Source organism: Ranitomeya imitator, chromosome 7 (assembly GCF_032444005.1).
Source record: "Ranitomeya imitator isolate aRanImi1 chromosome 7, aRanImi1.pri, whole genome shotgun sequence".
NCBI classification, from domain to species: Eukaryota; Metazoa; Chordata; class Amphibia; order Anura; family Dendrobatidae; genus Ranitomeya; species Ranitomeya imitator.
In genome coordinates this window covers 157,825,127-157,841,953 of record NC_091288.1, presented here as the reverse complement: position 1 = coordinate 157,841,953, position 16,827 = coordinate 157,825,127, and the positions used below count along the sequence as shown (strand labels likewise).

The 16,827-nt window shown below is 43.8% G+C and overlaps 1 protein-coding gene across 2 annotated transcripts in view; it reads left to right on the top strand.

Annotated features, from left to right (window-relative positions):
* The window catches only part of C7H16orf89 (chromosome 7 C16orf89 homolog), a 217,850-nt gene that overhangs the window by 72,452 nt on the left and 128,571 nt on the right, over positions 1–16,827 (top strand). For both annotated transcript variants that reach the window (XM_069733963.1, XM_069733962.1), the window contains exon 5: positions 9,019–9,157. In XM_069733963.1, the coding sequence (XP_069590064.1) occupies positions 9,019–9,157 (139 nt within the window). The remainder of the gene's footprint in view (positions 1–9,018; positions 9,158–16,827) is intronic.

Below are 16,827 nucleotides of genomic sequence, written 5' to 3'. Positions count from 1 at the left end.
TGGCGAGTGGGCCCCCTCGCCTGCTCAGGACTCCAGCAGTTGTCCGGGTGCGCCGGGTGGTGATGCAGACCCTGGTCACACAAGATACAAAAAAAAAAGTTCACATACATTGCCACTTACAGTTGTGATATTGGTAATTTCTTCATATTAAAAAGTATAAAATCTGATATTTTTTGACTCCTTTGTTTTATTTGTTTTTCTTTATCTACTTTTAAGGCTTGTGGGAAAGTCTGATGTAATTTTTAGGTCAAATTTGTTAAAAAATATGAACAATTCTCAAGGGTTCACAAACATTCAAGCACAATTGTATATGTTCATGTAGTATGTAAATATATGGAAAAAATAGAGAAGAATTGCAAGAGCATCATGCGCTTTTCTTACAATAAAAGTAATAAATACGGGTGTCCCTAAAAATATATATCAAAATGAAGTCGATTATAGAAGGCTGATTATCTCTGATATTCACAGAGAACCTGTAAAAATGAATACACTAAACAAATCACTGGCACATATATTTCCACCTAAAAGAGTATTTAAAAAAAGGAAAATTAATTGATTCATAAAATGTGTGAACACAGACTGGTGTAGACTGGAATGCTGTGGGCTAACCTTTCTTGGCTGAGATACCACTAAAAATGACCCTTGAGACTTTTTTCGGCATGTTTATTATGACTGTTTTATTTTATTCACTTCTATAGCACAATTGATTTCACAGCACCTTATAGACATAATCATCACTTTACCTATTGGGGCTCACAATCTAAACTCCCTATCAGTATGTATTTGAAGAGTGGGAAGAAACTGGAGAATCTGGAGGAAACCCACGGAAACATAGAACATACAATCTCCTTGTAGATATTGTCCCTAGTGGAATTTGAACACCGAACCCTAGTGCTAGCCACTGAGCCACCATACTATAACCATTGTTTTGTGCTAAAGGAAACTTTGTGATTCTTCTTCCATAAAGCCTGTCTCTCCGGTTGTGTCTGATTTTATGACTGCTTGACAAGCTACATTCTCACTTAGCTCTTATATGTTCATATGGTCTAGGTGAGAATAGTCTACATAGACGGAAAAAAGTTATGATAAAATGTAATATATCTTTGGCAAAATAGCTTCTCATTTGCAGTTTTGGATAGTACCAAACCTTTTTATTCCTGTCTGATCCAAGTCGCTAGCTCATACAGTTGTGATCAAAAGTTTACATACCCTAGCAGAATTTTTGCTTTCTTTGCCTTTTTTCAGAGAATATGAATGATAACACCAAAACTTTTTCTCCACTCATGGTTAGTGGTTGGGTGAAGCCATTTATTATCAAACTACTGTGTTTTCTCTTTTTAAATCATAATGACAACACAAAACATCCAAATGACCCTGATAAAAAGTTCACATACCCCATTTCTTAATACCGTGTATTGTCCCCTGTAACATCAATGACAGCTTGAAGTCTTTTGTGGTAGTTGTGGATGAGGTTATTTATTTTCTCAGATGGTAAAGCTGCCCACTCTTCTTGGCAAAAAGCCTCCAGTTCCTGCAAATTCCTCGGCTGTCTAGCATGAACTGTGTGCTTGAGATCTCCCCAGAGTGGCTCAATGATATTGAGTTCAGGAGACTGAAATGGCCACTCCAGAACCTTCACTTTATGCTGCTGTAGCCAATGACAGGTCGACTTGTCCTTGTGTTTTGGATCATTGTCATGTTGGAACATCCAAATATGTCCCATGCACAGCTTCCAGGCTGATGAGTGCAAATTTGACTTCACTGTTTGCTGATAATGGGCTGCATTCATCTTTCCTTCAACTTTGACCAAGTTTCCTGTGCCTTTGTAGTTCACACATCCCCAAAACATCAGCGATCCACCTCCGTGCTTTACAGTAGGAATGGTGTTCATTTAATCATAGGCCTTGTTGACCACTCTCCAAATGTAATGTTAATGGTTGTGGCCAAAAAAGTTAAATTTTGGTCTCATCACTCCAAATTACCTTGTTCCAGAAGTTTTGAGGCTTGTCTCTGTGCTGTTTTGTGTATTGTAAGTGAGATACTTTGTGGCATTTGCACAGTAATGGCTTTCTTCTGGCGACTGGACCATGCAACCCATTTTTCTTCAAGTGCCTCCTTATTGTGCATCTTGAAACAGCCACACCGCAAATTTTCAGAGAGTCCTGTATTTCAGCTGATGTTATTTGTGGGTTTTTCTTTGCATCTGGAACAATTTTCCTCTTATTTGTGGATGACATTTTTGTTGGTCTACCTGACCGTGGTTTTGTTTTTGCAGTGCCCCTGATTTTCCATTTGTTAATCACAGTTTGAACGCTGCTGACTGGTATTATCAATTCCTTGGATATCTTTTTGTATTCCTTGTCTGTTTTATACAGTTCAACTTTCTTTTTTCATAGATACATTGTTAGGACTGGCGGAACGCACCAAGACAGATGATATAGATGCGTTCCCAGTCCGGGGTCCACCGTGCAGGTGAAAACTTGCTGCTAGCAATTTGCAGACTATATGGCGGTACACTAAAGTATACACGCGTGGGTTAACCTCACCCAGCGTGAAAGAAGCAATCCTGTTGAGTCACAGGACCGCGGTACCGCACCTAAAGCGCGAGCAAGTAGTCAGCGAACTCAACCCCAACTAGGATTAAAGTCCGATTAGACCCTTGCTGGCACAACACCGCAACTGGGTGTTTAAGGAAACTGAACAACAATATTAAGGCACCAGAGTGCATGAGGTGCCGCACTGACGAACGCCACTAACCACCCAGGCTTGGGTAAGGAAAGCACAGAGGAAGTGCACGGCGCCGTACTGGCGGTCACAGCAACTGGACGCTGTAATGTGTGATTAGTGCTGTAGGATAAGTCGGGCGCTAGATAGCAACCATACACCTTCCGCGAACAGACATTCAATAGGGTAGGGGTATCCAAGGACGACTTGCACTCACAACATACACACATTAGCAATTGTAAGACAATACTAGCGCATGGCCGTGCGGTCATGCGCAGTTTATATAGCTGCAGCACAGGAAGTGGCCACAGCACCTTTGCCCTTCCAAGACCTGCCAAGAGGACCAATGGAATGTGCTGCAGAGCCTGAGCACATGACCCTCGATCTCCAACGGGAGATCTTACCCTGGGCATGCTCAGTACGTGCAGACAAGGACTTAGTCCCAGAGAAGTCCGCTCGCTGCTGACCAGCACTGACTTTAATGGCAGAGACTGGAGAAGTAGCAGTAACTCTCAGAACAGAGTGAGAATGAGCAAGACGCTGGGACTGACGTCTTTGCTGAGCAGACTCCACTGCGGCTGGACAAGAATGGGAGACCGCAGCGGAGGTGGCTCGAGATTCCCCCTGTGCAGAAGCGGGAACTCGACCCCTAACATTACCCCCCCTCCTAAGGCCCCCCCCCCTCCTTGGGCCTCGCTACGTTCGAAGGCAGCAATGAGCTGCGGAGCCCGAATGTGCTCAGCAGGCTCCCAGGATCTATCCTCAGGACCGTAACCCCTCCAGTCCACCAAATAAAATTTTTTGCCATGAACCACCTTGTACCCCAAGATAGCGTTCACCTCGTAATCGTCCGTAGACAAACCCGACGTCCCAGTAGATGACTCAGAAAACCGGGACATGTAGACGGGCTTAAGGAGGGACACATGAAAGGTGTCGGTGATACCTAGGCGTGGAGGAAGGGCCAGACGGTAAACCACAGGATTAACCTGTTCGAGGACCTTAAAAGGACCTAAGTAGCGAGGTGCAAACTTGGTAGACTCAACTCGCAGCCTGATGTTACGGGCGGAGAGCCACACTAAGTCGCCAGGAGCAAAGGTTGGAGCGGGGCGCCGATGTGCGTCGGCGGAGGACCTCATTCTCTCCTTGGAAGCCTGAATGGCATCCTGAGTGCGATCCCAAATGTCCCGTGCCTCCACAGCCCAGTCTGCCACCCTGGAATCGGCGGAAGACACGGGCATGGGCACAGGTACCCGCGGATGCTGACCATAGTTAAGGAGGAATGGAGTCTGTCCAGTGGAATCAGCGACAGCATTGTTAAGAGCAAACTCCGCCCACGGTAGCAAAGATGCCCAGTCATCCTGCTTAGCAGAAACAAAATGTCGCAGATATGTGACCAAGGTCTGGTTGGCTCTCTCTACCAGCCCATTCGTCTCGGGATGATAAGCCGAAGAGAGATTCAACTCGATACTGAGAAGACGACAAAGCTCTCTCCAGAACCGAGACGTAAACTGGGGACCTCGGTCACTGACAATTTTGTCTGGCATACCGTGAAGACGAAAGATGTGTTTGACAAACAACGCTGCCAAGGCCTGTGCAGAAGGTAACCGGGGAAGCGGCACCAAATGCACCATTTTAGAAAAATGGTCAGTGATTACCCAAATAATGGTACAGCCGCGAGACTTGGGCAGACCCACAACAAAATCCATCCCGACCATCTCCCAGGGCCTGTCTGCCACCGGCAGAGGGTATAACAAACCAGCTGGCCGTTGTTGGGAAGACTTATTCTTGGCACAAGAGACACATGCCTGAACGTAGTCTCCAACGTCACGAACCATATGTGGCCACCAGTACATTCTCGCCAGTAACTCAGATGTCCTTTTTGCCCCAAAGTGTCCACCCACTCTGGACGAATGAGCCCAAGAGAGAACCTCCGGACGCAAATTGATGGGAACAAAAGTCTTGCCCGGGGGCACAGACTCCAGCGAAACCGGAGCTACAGTTCTCAGACTCTCCGAAGGGACAATGAGCCGAGGCTCGTCCTCCTCCTCCTCAGCTGACACGAAGGAGCGAGAGAGAGCGTCAGCACGAATGTTCTTCTCCCCGGCGAGATAATGTAGGGTAAAGTGGAACCGGGAGAAAAACAAGGACCATCTGGCCTGACGAGAATTCAGCCGCTGGGCTGTTTGTAAATAGACCAAATTCTTGTGATCCGTGAAAACTTGGAATGGGAACCGAGCACCCTCCAAGAGATGTCTCCACTCCGAAAAGGCCAACTTCATTGCCAGCAACTCTCTATCCCCGATGGAGTAATTTCTCTCCGCTGGTGTGAAGGTCTTTGATAAAAAGAAGCATGGGTGCTTCCGACCCTGAGCATCCTTTTGATAGAGGACTGCTCCAGCACCAACGGATGAGGCATCCACTTCCAAAAGGAATGGCTTACCCACATCGGGACGATGTAAGATAGGAGCGCTAGCAAAATGGGACTTTATAGAAGTGAAGGCCTTGGAGACCCCTTCGGACCACGATTTGGGATTCGCTCCCTTCTTTGTGAGGGATACCAAGGGAGCTACCAAAGTTGAGAAGTGGGGAATGAACTGGCGATAGTAATCTATGAACCCCATAAAACGCTGCACCGCTTTAAGAGAATGGGGTTCCTGCCAGTCCATCACTGCTTGTAGTTTGGCAGGATCCATAGCCAATCCCTGGGCCGAGATGATATAGCCCAGGAAAGGCAAGGACTCCTGTTCAAACACACACTTCTTCAACTTTGCATATAAGGAATTCGCCCGTAAGAGTTCGAAGACTCTGCCAACATCTCTCCGGTGGGAGTCAATATCTGGAGAGAAGATGAGAATATCATCCAGATAGACTACGACCGAGGTAGAAAGCATATCCCGGAAGATATCGTTGACAAAGTCCTGAAAAACGGCTGGGGCATTACAGAGCCCGAAAGGCATCACCAGGTACTCATAGTGCCCATCCCTGGTATTGAAAGCCGTTTTCCACTCGTCCCCCTCACGGATGCGAATCAGATTGTAGGCACCCCGCAGATCTAATTTGGTGAATATTTTAGCTCCCTTTAATCTGTCAAAGAGCTCCGATATCAGGGGCAACAGGTATTTGTTCTTAATAGTGATAGCATTGAGACCCCTGTAATCGATGCAAGGTCGTAACTCCCCGTTCTTCTTTTGTACGAAGAAGAATCCCGCCCCTGCCGGAGACACTGACTTCCTTATAAACCCTCTTGCCAAATTCTCCTGAATGTATTGAGACATAGCCTCCGTCTCAGGGAGAGAGAGGGGATAGACCCTTCCCAGAGGAGGTTCGGCTCCCGGCAAGAGGTCGATAGGACAGTCGTAAGGGCGATGGGGCGGTAGAGTCTCAGCAGCCTTTTTAGAGAACACGTCTGCATAACACCAATAATACCTGGGAAGTGATGAAAGATCTGCGGGTACCTCGGTAGTAGAGACCTGTACACACTCACTCACACACCTGCCCAAACAAGACTTACTCCAACCCAATATTCTCCCTGAGGACCACTCAATATGTGGGGAGTGGAAACGGAGCCAGGGTATTCCCAGCAAAATCTCATCCATTCCCTCAGGAAGGACAAGAAGGGAAATAATCTCCTGGTGGGAAGGAGATATGGACAGTGAGAACGGAACTGTCTGGTGTGTGATTTGCAGTGGGAGTGTTGCCCCATTCACAACTCTAACCGTTATTGGTTTGGCGAGCATGACTAGTGGTATAGCATGACGTGTAGCAAAAGCAGAGGACATGAAGTTTCCCTCTGCTCCTGAATCCACACAAAGCTCGACTGTTAGAGTGGAGGAGCCTAACAGGATTGTCCCTTTAAAGGACAGTTTGGAGGAGAATGCTGCTGTGTCTAGTGAACCTCCCCCAATGGTTACTAGACGCGATCGTTTCCCGACCGCCGCGGACATTTATTGGCGTAATGTCCATGTTGTTGACAGTTATTACAAACCACGGGTACTCGAGCGGCTAGAGATTTAGGTCCCGCTCGAGAAACCTCCATGGCCTCATGGGAATCTGACGCCAAGACAGGGGATTCCAGAGGTCTGGCGAAAGTTGGAGCCAGCCGAAACCTCTGCCTACACTGGGTCCGCTCCAACCTCTGCTCGTGAAAACGGAGGTCGATGCGGGTAGACACAGAAATAAGTTCCTCCAGTGTGGCCGGTATCTCCCTAGTGGCCAAGGCGTCCTTCACATGGTCTGCCAGTCCCCTCCAGAACACCGGAATAAGAACTTTGTCTGGCCACTCTAACTCTGAAGCTAGAGTCCGGAACTGGATGGCAAACTGGCTGACCACGGACGTACCCTGTGTAATAGACAACAATTGGAGTGCGGTGTCGTGGGTAACCCGAGGCCCTAAAAAGACCTGCTTCAGAGTGTCCAAGAAGAGAGGAGCACTCTGTACCACACGATCATCTCGCTCCCAGAGTGGCGTTGCCCACTCCAACGCCCTGCCCGACAAGAGAGATAGGATAAATCCCACTCTCGCCCGCTCCGTAGGAAAACGTGACGCCAGGAGCTCAAGATGTATAGAGCACTGGCTCACGAATCCGCGACAATGTTTACTGTCGCCAGCAAACTTGTCAGGAAGCGGGAGACGGGATAAAGTCGGAGCAGGGGTGGCAGCAGACAAACTGGCTGCGGCTACACTAGCAGCCTGAACAGCTACAGCAGTGACATCCACAGCTGAGGTTGTACGCTCAAGAGCCGCCAACCTTCCCTCCAGCTGCTGGATGTACCGCTGTAAACGCTGGTCGTCCGCCATTTTACTAGCCAGACCCTGGCGCTAGTATTCTGTTAGGACTGGCGGAACGCACCAAGACAGAAGATATAGATGCGTTCGCAGTCCGGGGTCCACCGTGCAGGTGAAAACCTGCTGCTAGCAATTTGCAGACTATATGGCGGTACACTAAAGTATACACGCGTGGGTTAACCTCACCCAGCGTGAAAGAAGCAATCCTGTTGAGTCACAGGACCGCGGTACCGCACCTAAAGCGCGAGCAAGTAGTCAGCGAACTCAACCCCAACTAGGATTGAAGTCCGATTAGACCCTTGCTGGCACAACACCGCAACTGGGTGTGTAAGGAAACTGAACAACAATATTAAGGCACCAGAGTGCATGCGGTGCCGCACTGACGAATGCCACTAACCACCCAGGCTTGGGTAAGGAAAGCACAGAGGAAGTGCACGGTGCCGTACTGGCGGTCACAGCAACTGGACGCTGTAATGTGTGATTAGTGCTGTAGGATAAGTCGGGCGCTAGATAGCAACCATACACCTTCCGCGAACAGACATTCAATAGGGTAGGGGTATCCAAGGACGACTTGCACTCACAACATACACACATTAGCAATTGTAAGACAATACTAGCGCATGGCCGTGCGGTCATGCGCAGTTTATATAGCTGCAGCACAGGAAGTGGCCACAGCACCTTTGCCCTTCCAAGACCTGCCAAGAGGACCAATGGAATGTGCTGCAGAGCCTGAGCACATGACCCTCGATCTCCAACGGGAGATCTTACCCTGGGCATGCTCAGTACGTGCAGACAAGGACTTAGTCCCAGAGAAGTCCGCTCGCTGCTGACCAGCACTGACTTTAATGGCAGAGACTGGAGAAGCAGCAGTAACTCTCAGAACAGAGTGAGAATGAGCAAGATGCTGGGACCGACGTCTTTGCTGAGCAGACTCCACTGCGGCTGGACAAGAATGGGAGACCACAGCGGAGGTGGCTCGAGATTCCCCCTGTGCAGAAGTGGGAACTCGACCCCTAACATACATTAACAATTCTTTTGCTTTCCCCATGACTCACAATCCAGAAACATCAGTGGCTGGATGAAAGATGCAAGAGTCTGTCTGGATCCCAGAAACTCACTCAGCTTTTATGCACACACACTGATTACAAGCAAACAGGTCACAGGTGAGGATGTTACCTTTAGTAGCCATTCAAACCCATTTGTGTCAACTTCTGTGCATGTTATCAGGCCAAAATCACCAGGGTACGTGAACTTTTGATCAGGGTCATTTGGATGTTTTGGGTTGTCATTATGATTTAAAAAGTGAAAACACTGTAGTCAGACAATAAATGGCTTCACCAACCACTAACCATGAGTGGAGAAAAAGTTTTGGTTTTATCATTTATATATTCTGGAAAAAGGCCAAGAAAGCAAACATTCTGCCAGGGTATGTAAACTTTTCAGCACAACTGTATATAGGATACACTATAGATATATAAAAACATTACATTTATTTTTCTCTTCCACAGAAACGCTGTAAGAATGATTTGTTTGCAAAGGACGTCGGATATTACACCAATGTATTTTGCTCCAATATGATGAAAAGCAGCATAGAAATTCAGAACAGTGGTTATCCTTTGCATCATCAAGACCTTTTCATGGAAAATAGTAAGAGCAATTGAAACGTATAACCATAAAGCAAGAATTGAACAGAATCAATGATTTATTTATTTTTATCTTAAGGCTGTTTCCGCATGTCCATGAAATGCTGACGCCCTCAGATTGGTAGACCTTGCCTGACCGCTAGGTCTCCAGAGCTGCGATAACTGGCTCATATATGCCCATGAGACATTGCGCTCAGGTCAGGACACCTGCCGGTCAGACAGGGTCATCCACTGGAATGTTTCCCCCATAAATGTATGTAGAAAATATGGATAACCTTCCACTTTATATCTTACGTGTCATTTGGGAAATGCAGTGAATTGAGCAGAAATGATTACTTCCCAAAATTGTACAATTGTGCCTATCGCCCTTCATATACTCTACCTTTCCGTCATAAATAAGATATGAATGTGAGTGACTAAATCATCATTGATTGTTTTTCGTCTGCGCACATTTGACATGTAAATATGTTTTTTCGGATTGATGTTCAGCAGAGAGAGAATAATGTTTGATTTACAGATTGTAATTTAATTGTGTGTCTGCTTCGTAACATGAAATATAGTACGAAAACTAGGTTATCTAATAAGGTTTCCTGTCTTCTCTGTTGGGTACCACGGCTGCTGTTGGGAAATTGCCTAATAATTATTAACAAGTTGCATTCTTTTTGGAAGAATACATTTTGGGTGTGAAAAATAGCAAGAAAATAATTACTAAATGATGTCTGGATAGAGTCATTTAGTCTAATACCACTATTATTGGGTTTTTTTGTCGAGTAACTAGCAAAGCATATTTTTAGATATTTCCACTAAAAATGTATATTGCATGTGCCAAAGGGTGTACAATGCCTCCTTCACTACTCTACTAGGACTGTTTTCTTTAAGTAAAGGTGTGAATCTGGAACTATAACTCACGATATAAAATAGAACAATCCATCAGCTCAGCACAGTTTGTAAATGGACACTTTCACTTTCAGCAGCAATAAAAGTTCCAAAAAATGCCAGCACAACATTACGGGAGATTCCAGTCTTTATTTCCTCATTGGCAAAAATGTTTAAAAAAAATGTTCACAGTCAGAGTGGAGAAAAATATATATCTGACCATCTGGACCTTACTTATAGTCTAAACTATGAGTAAGGACCGGATAGTCAGAAACACGTCAGTCCTAGATGTCTTTTTCTCCACTCTGACTGTGAACATGTTTTTAAATATTTTTTTATGAAGAAATAGAGACTGGAATCTTGCTGAAAGTTGTACTTGTATTTTTTGGAATATTTATAACTCTCAGTGGCTCCGTTGAGTTTATGGGACTACAGGCAGTCCACGAGTTTGCAGGTTTGTACATAACCTGAGTATGTATAAAAGTTAGAATGGGACTTAAAAAACCCAAAAAAACTTCTACTCCTTCACCGCTGACCACTCTGGCTGCCATGCTGCTATCTGCCCGCCATCATCCAGTCCAATTCTTTCCACTATTGCCTACCGCATCTCCAGTCTCTTCCAGCCACATTTAGGCCACAGATGTTACTGTGCATCATAAGGTCACAACATCAACTTCCAATAACTTTCAGGACCTGGCTGCAGCCAAAAGTCTTGGAGATGAGGAGCACTACGTTTTTTTAACCAGTGCTTACCGTCTGCTCTTTTCCGTCTGGTCTTTTTCTTTCTGTAGTTGGGCACACTGCACTGGAGCTCACTGTGCATCTTAAAGTTGCGATGACAACGTGACTTTATGATGCTCAGCGAACACCAACCTCGACATGGCTGGAAGTACTGACCTACAGTAAGATTCCGGGGATGCGGCGCATGAGGACCAGCCAGCAGACGGAGAGCTCAGTGGGGAGGTGTATATTAGTTTTTTTTTATTTTTGTGTTTTTAACATCCGACGTTCATAACTAGGGGTTGAATGTAAGGTTGATGCTCGTAAGGCCGGGATTGCCTGTATAATAATAGGAAAGCTTTAGTCTTTTGTATCTTTCTTTCTTAACTGTATTTAGTGAATATCATGATTGTTTTCAAATTTATATTGTATAATATTGTAGTATTACAGATCAAATTTGATTTTTATTATCTACTTAGACACATGTTTTTCCTATGTACAGGTCCTTCTCAAAAAATTAGCATATAGTGTTAAATTTCATTATTTACCATAATGTAATGATTACAATTAAACTTTCATATATTATAGATTCATTATCCACCAACTGAAATTTGTCAGGTCTTTTATTGTTTTAATACTGATGATTTTGGCATACAACTCCTGATAACCCAAAAAACCTGTCTCAATAAATTAGCATATCAAGAAAAGGTTCTCTAAACGACCTATTACCCTAATCTTCTGAATCAACTAATTAACTCTAAACACATGCAAAAGATACCTGAGGCTTTTATAAACTCCCTGCCTGGTTCATTACTCAAAACCCCCATCATGGGTAAGACTAGCGACCTGACAGATGTCAAGAAGGCCATCATTGACACCCTCAAGCAAGAGGGTAAGACCCAGAAAGAAATTTCTCAACAAATAGGCTGTTCCCAGAGTGCTGTATCAAGGCACCTCAATGGTAAGTCTGTTGGAAGGAAACAATGTGGCAGAAAACGCTGTACAACGAGAAGAGGAGACCGGACCCTGAGGAAGATTGTGGAGAAGGACCGATTCCAGACCTTGGGGAACCTGAGGAAGCAGTGGACTGAGTCTGGTGTGGAAACATCCAGAGCCACCGTGCACAGGCGTGTGCAGGAAATGGGCTACAGGTGCCGCATTCCCCAGGTAAAGCCACTTTTGAACCATAAACAGCGGCAGAGGCGCCTGACCTGGGCTACAGAGAAGCAGCACTGGACTGTTGCTAAGTGGTCCCAAGTACTTTTTTCTGATGAAAGCAAATTTTGCATGTCATTCGGAAATCAAGGTGCCAGAGTCTAGAGGAAGACTGGGGAGAAGGAAATGCCAAAATGCCTGAAGTCCAGTGTCAAGTACCCACTGTCAGCTGCTGGTGTTGGTCCACTGTGTTTCATCAAGGGCAGGGTCAATGCAGCTAGCTATCAGGAGATTTTGGAGCACTTCATGCTTCCATCGGCTGAAATGCTTTATGGAGATGAAGATTTCATTTTTCAGCACGATCTGGCACCTGCTCACAGTGCCAAAACCACTGGTAAATGGTTTACTGACCATGGTATTACTGTGCTCAATTGGCCTGCCAACTCTCCTGACCTGAACCCCATAGAGAATCTGTGGGATATTGTGAAGAGAAAGTTGAGAGACGCAAGACCCAACACTCTGGATGAGCTTAAGGCCGCTATTGAAGCATCCTGGGCCTCCATAACATCTCAGCAGTGTCACAGGCTGATTGCCTCCATGCCACGCCGCATTGAAGCAGTCATTTCTGCCAAAGGATTCCCGACCAAGTATTGAGTGCATAACTGAACATTATTATTTGATGGTTTTTTTGTTTGTTATTAAAAAACACTTTTATTTGATTGGATGGGTAAAATATGCTAATTTATTGAGACAGGTTTTTTGGGTTATCAGGAGTTGTATGCCAAAATCATCAGTATTAAAACAATAAAAGACCTGACAAATTTCAGTTGGTGGATAATGAATCTATAATATATGAAAGTTTAATTGTAATCATTACATTATGGTAAATAATGAAATTTAACACTATATGCTAATTTTTTGAGAAGGACCTGTATGTAGCTCCTTGTACAAAGAGGAGAAACCTTGAGCGCTTTTTTAAGATTTTTCCCTTATTCCAATTTATGGTTATGTATTTTTTATGTCTCTTTCAGCAGTTCTCTTTTATCTTTAGAATCTCACTTGGACAAAAGGATTACAATATGCAATGCATGTGGCTGTGCTGTTTTATTAGAAGAAAGATGTGCTAGAATGGTTTCTTTAAATTAGGTGAAATTTTAAAACCTTCCGTAAGAAAGGTACTGAAATTGTTTTACTAAATGTAGTGAGGTCTTCAAGGTGACCTTGAGAAAGACTTTATGAACAATGCCAGGATTTCGCTTGACAAAGATTTGAAAAAGATATGACAGACCAGAATGAAAAAAAATTAAGAATACTTTTTGTGATTTCTATAATAAACAACAGAATGAGAATATAATGCTATAAAGAGCCGCAATTATATCTAATTTTCTATTGAGTACAATGAACATCATATAGGCGTAATACAAAAGGAATTGTACAAAATACTAATTGTCAAAAAGGATATTTTCTTGAAAAATCAGGCTTCAGATGTCAGTGATTTCTCTCGTACCAAAAAACGGAGCAGACGAAGAGTATGGTGGTGAGATGAATATGATTTTTTTGAACATCTGACATTCGTAACTAAGGGTTGTACATAAGTTGGATGTTCATAAGACAAGGGCTGCCTGTAATATGATGGGACACCTTTAGCTTTTTGCATCTTCTTAGTGTTTTTTACCTTATTTTCATCAGTTTTTTTTGTCCAACTTTCATTAGTTTTTGTATAATAATAAACTTGGCACTCAGTATTTGAACAAACAAGAGCTTCCTTTTATTTGTGCATACAGACAAAAATGGTTATGAACGTTTTCGGTCAGTCACAAGACCTTCATCAGAACATTCTTTAACATGAACTAAAAGTATACACAAAATAAAGAAAATTTAGAACATAGGAAATGTCACATGATGCATAATAGCACAGTTACAAATTGTCATATAATATCGGTGATGATCTTGTTCCAGATAGCGGAGGGTGAAGGTGAACAGCACGACAGGAGAAATGCTATCCATGGGTGCTCCACGAGCTGTGGGTGATTCCAGTGGAGGTGCCATCCATACTATTCTTTATCGTTAAGGGAAAACGGTTACTGTGATCTGGATGCACAAATAAAAGGAAGCTCTTTTGGGTTCAAATACTGAGTGCCAAGTTTATTATTATATTTTGACGGGTTGGATACCTGACTTGAGCACCAACAACACTTTTACTATAGAGTGTCGTGCTCGTCTATACTATTTCATTAGTTTTTAGTCAGTGTCCGTTTTTACTATTTGTCAGTGGTTTTCTGTTATTGAAAACAATACATTGAAAATCTTCCCTCATCCATTACATTGTTCATCATGGACAACACAGGGATTAAACACGGATGTCAATGTGTGCTATCAGTCACTATACACAGATTCGTAGACTTGTATGGGTAATTTTGATCTATGACTCTAATTACAACAAATGTGTCACCTTGATGTTTTTGCAGTTACTGGGTCAGCAAAAAAAAAAAAAAACATGAACGAATGAACAGCTCCGTAGATTATAGTAGTATGGGGGTCTATCTGTAAAAACATGGATAGAACACTTAAAGGGAATCCGTCACCAGGTTTTTGCTACCTTATCTCAAAGCAACCCAATGTAGGAAAAGAAACCCTGATTCCAACAATGTATCACTTAGCTCACTGGGGGCAGCAGTTGTGACACAATCGAAGTTTTTAGATATATCATTCAGGAGAGCCAAGAATGATTACCCCACCCACACCACAGCTTTCTGTGTATATTGTCTATTGACAGTGAGCTGCTTATCAGAGGAGGGGGTGTGGTCAGATGACTAAGCAGGAGGCAGCTAGGCACAGCAATGATAATGTCCAGATGATAAAACCTTCATTGTAAGTAAAAAACTGCACACATCCTGATAAGTGACACATCTGTAGCTAGGCACAGCAATGATAATGTCCAGATGATAATACCTTCATTGTAAGTAAAAAACTGCACACAGCCTGATAAGTGACACATCTTGAATAGTTTTAACCCCTAAATCATGCAGTCCTCAGATTACATAGCGCAAAGCTGTTGACCGATTTCCTATAAGAGAAAAATGACATCTGAATGAGGCTTCAAAATGAAAAGTAGTATGCAAATTGATTTCTTTGATAAACATACTGTACATGTTAGCATTTGTCAGCTATCATTTATATTGGTTTCTTGGTGAAATTAAACTTTCTGTTGTAATCTTAAAAAAAATACAAGTCTTTTTTTCTGTCATTTAAAGAGGTTATACACTACTTTATCATTGATGACCTATCTTGTTCAAATTATTAGGAAGTAGATGTGCGGTACCCTGCCACAGCCACTATCAGAAGATGGAGATGCTTCACAATTGAGCAGTTCCGTCCGGCAGCCACAGACGAGAGCGGCTGATCAGCTGGGGGGGGCTGGGTGTCGGATCTTGACCGATCAGATATTGATCAGATATCCTAAGGATAGGTCATCAATGATAAAGTAGTGGACAACCTCTTTAATGGTCTGCTCACGATGTCTGTATTCTAGCATGGCTGCCTCAAACTAGCACAAATCCTCTGATGTTACGAAAATAATTGTCTATTGTCACTATTGCTCCAGTGTTGAACATACTTTTCACTTCTGGGCAGCTCTGTCTGCCATCGCTCCTTTATAGAATCTTTGTGTAGGGTCCAAGCATCCTTAATCAAGCTGTTATCCATATGTTCCCAAGGGGTAAATGCGCAGGGGATTTGTATGCAGAACATTTGCAGCATATTACAATAGCAGCATTGCGATTTATTGGGATTTCTCAAAATCTCCTTCACTCTGCACAGAAAATCCACAATGTGCGTTAACGGCGATGCAGATCTGAAATTCAACTTCCAAATTAGAAAACATGCCGGCCAACAACCACCAAAGTCGTACAACGGAAAATGACATATGTTTTATTAATAAGGCTACGTTCACATTGGCGTTCCGCCAATGTGCGTCGCTGTTGCGCCGGCGACGCAGCGGCGACGCAGCGGCGACGCGCCCCTATGTTTAACATAGGGGACGCGTGCGTTTTTAGGGTGGCGTTTTTCGACACTTGCGTCGTTTCCGACACTAGCGTCGGACGCAAGAAAATGCAACAAGTTGCATTTTCTGTGCGTCCGATTTTGGTCAAAAAACGACGCACGCGTCGCAAAACGCGCGCGTTTTTGCGCGCTTGCGCGCGTTTTTTCGTGCGTCGCGCGTTGCGTCGCCGACGCAGGGCGGCGCAACGCTAGTGTGAACGTAGCCTTACAATGACAAGATTTAAAATGGATCACACAGACCAAGGACGACATACACAGCAGGAGAGGAAAAATGCCCAATACCATGTCAATGGGGATATAGAGCTAAAGGCACCAAAGTCCAAGCTAGAAACAGTAAAAATATACAGTATATTAATACATATCACCCATATAGAAGCTAGAGGACTCCCAGCAGGAGAGGGCAGTATGGATATGTAGCTACCATATTTACTTAGATTTATTTATTACTATGTGGGTGATATGCATTATGTTAATTTCTTCGACTCTTGGACTTACCCATCTTATTGGTACATTTTTATGCTGCTTAAATCATATCTCAATTGACACTGGATTTATCATTTTCCCCTCTTCTGCTGTGTATGCCAGCTTTGCCTTGTGAGGTCCATTTTTAATCATGTCATGTAATCAATATATATATATATATATATATATATTTTACTTCTTTTCACTTTTTGTGGTCATTGGCAGAACCTGTTTTTTTTAGTTTGTAGTCAGTTGCTGGTGGCAGATAGACCTATTTAGATGTCCATAATGTATGTCGCTCAGCATTAGCACTTTGTCAAACATTTCATATAATCATTTACGGCAGAGCTGGGCAAATTGTGGCCATCTGACTGTTAAGGTCTGGCCTGTGCACAGAGA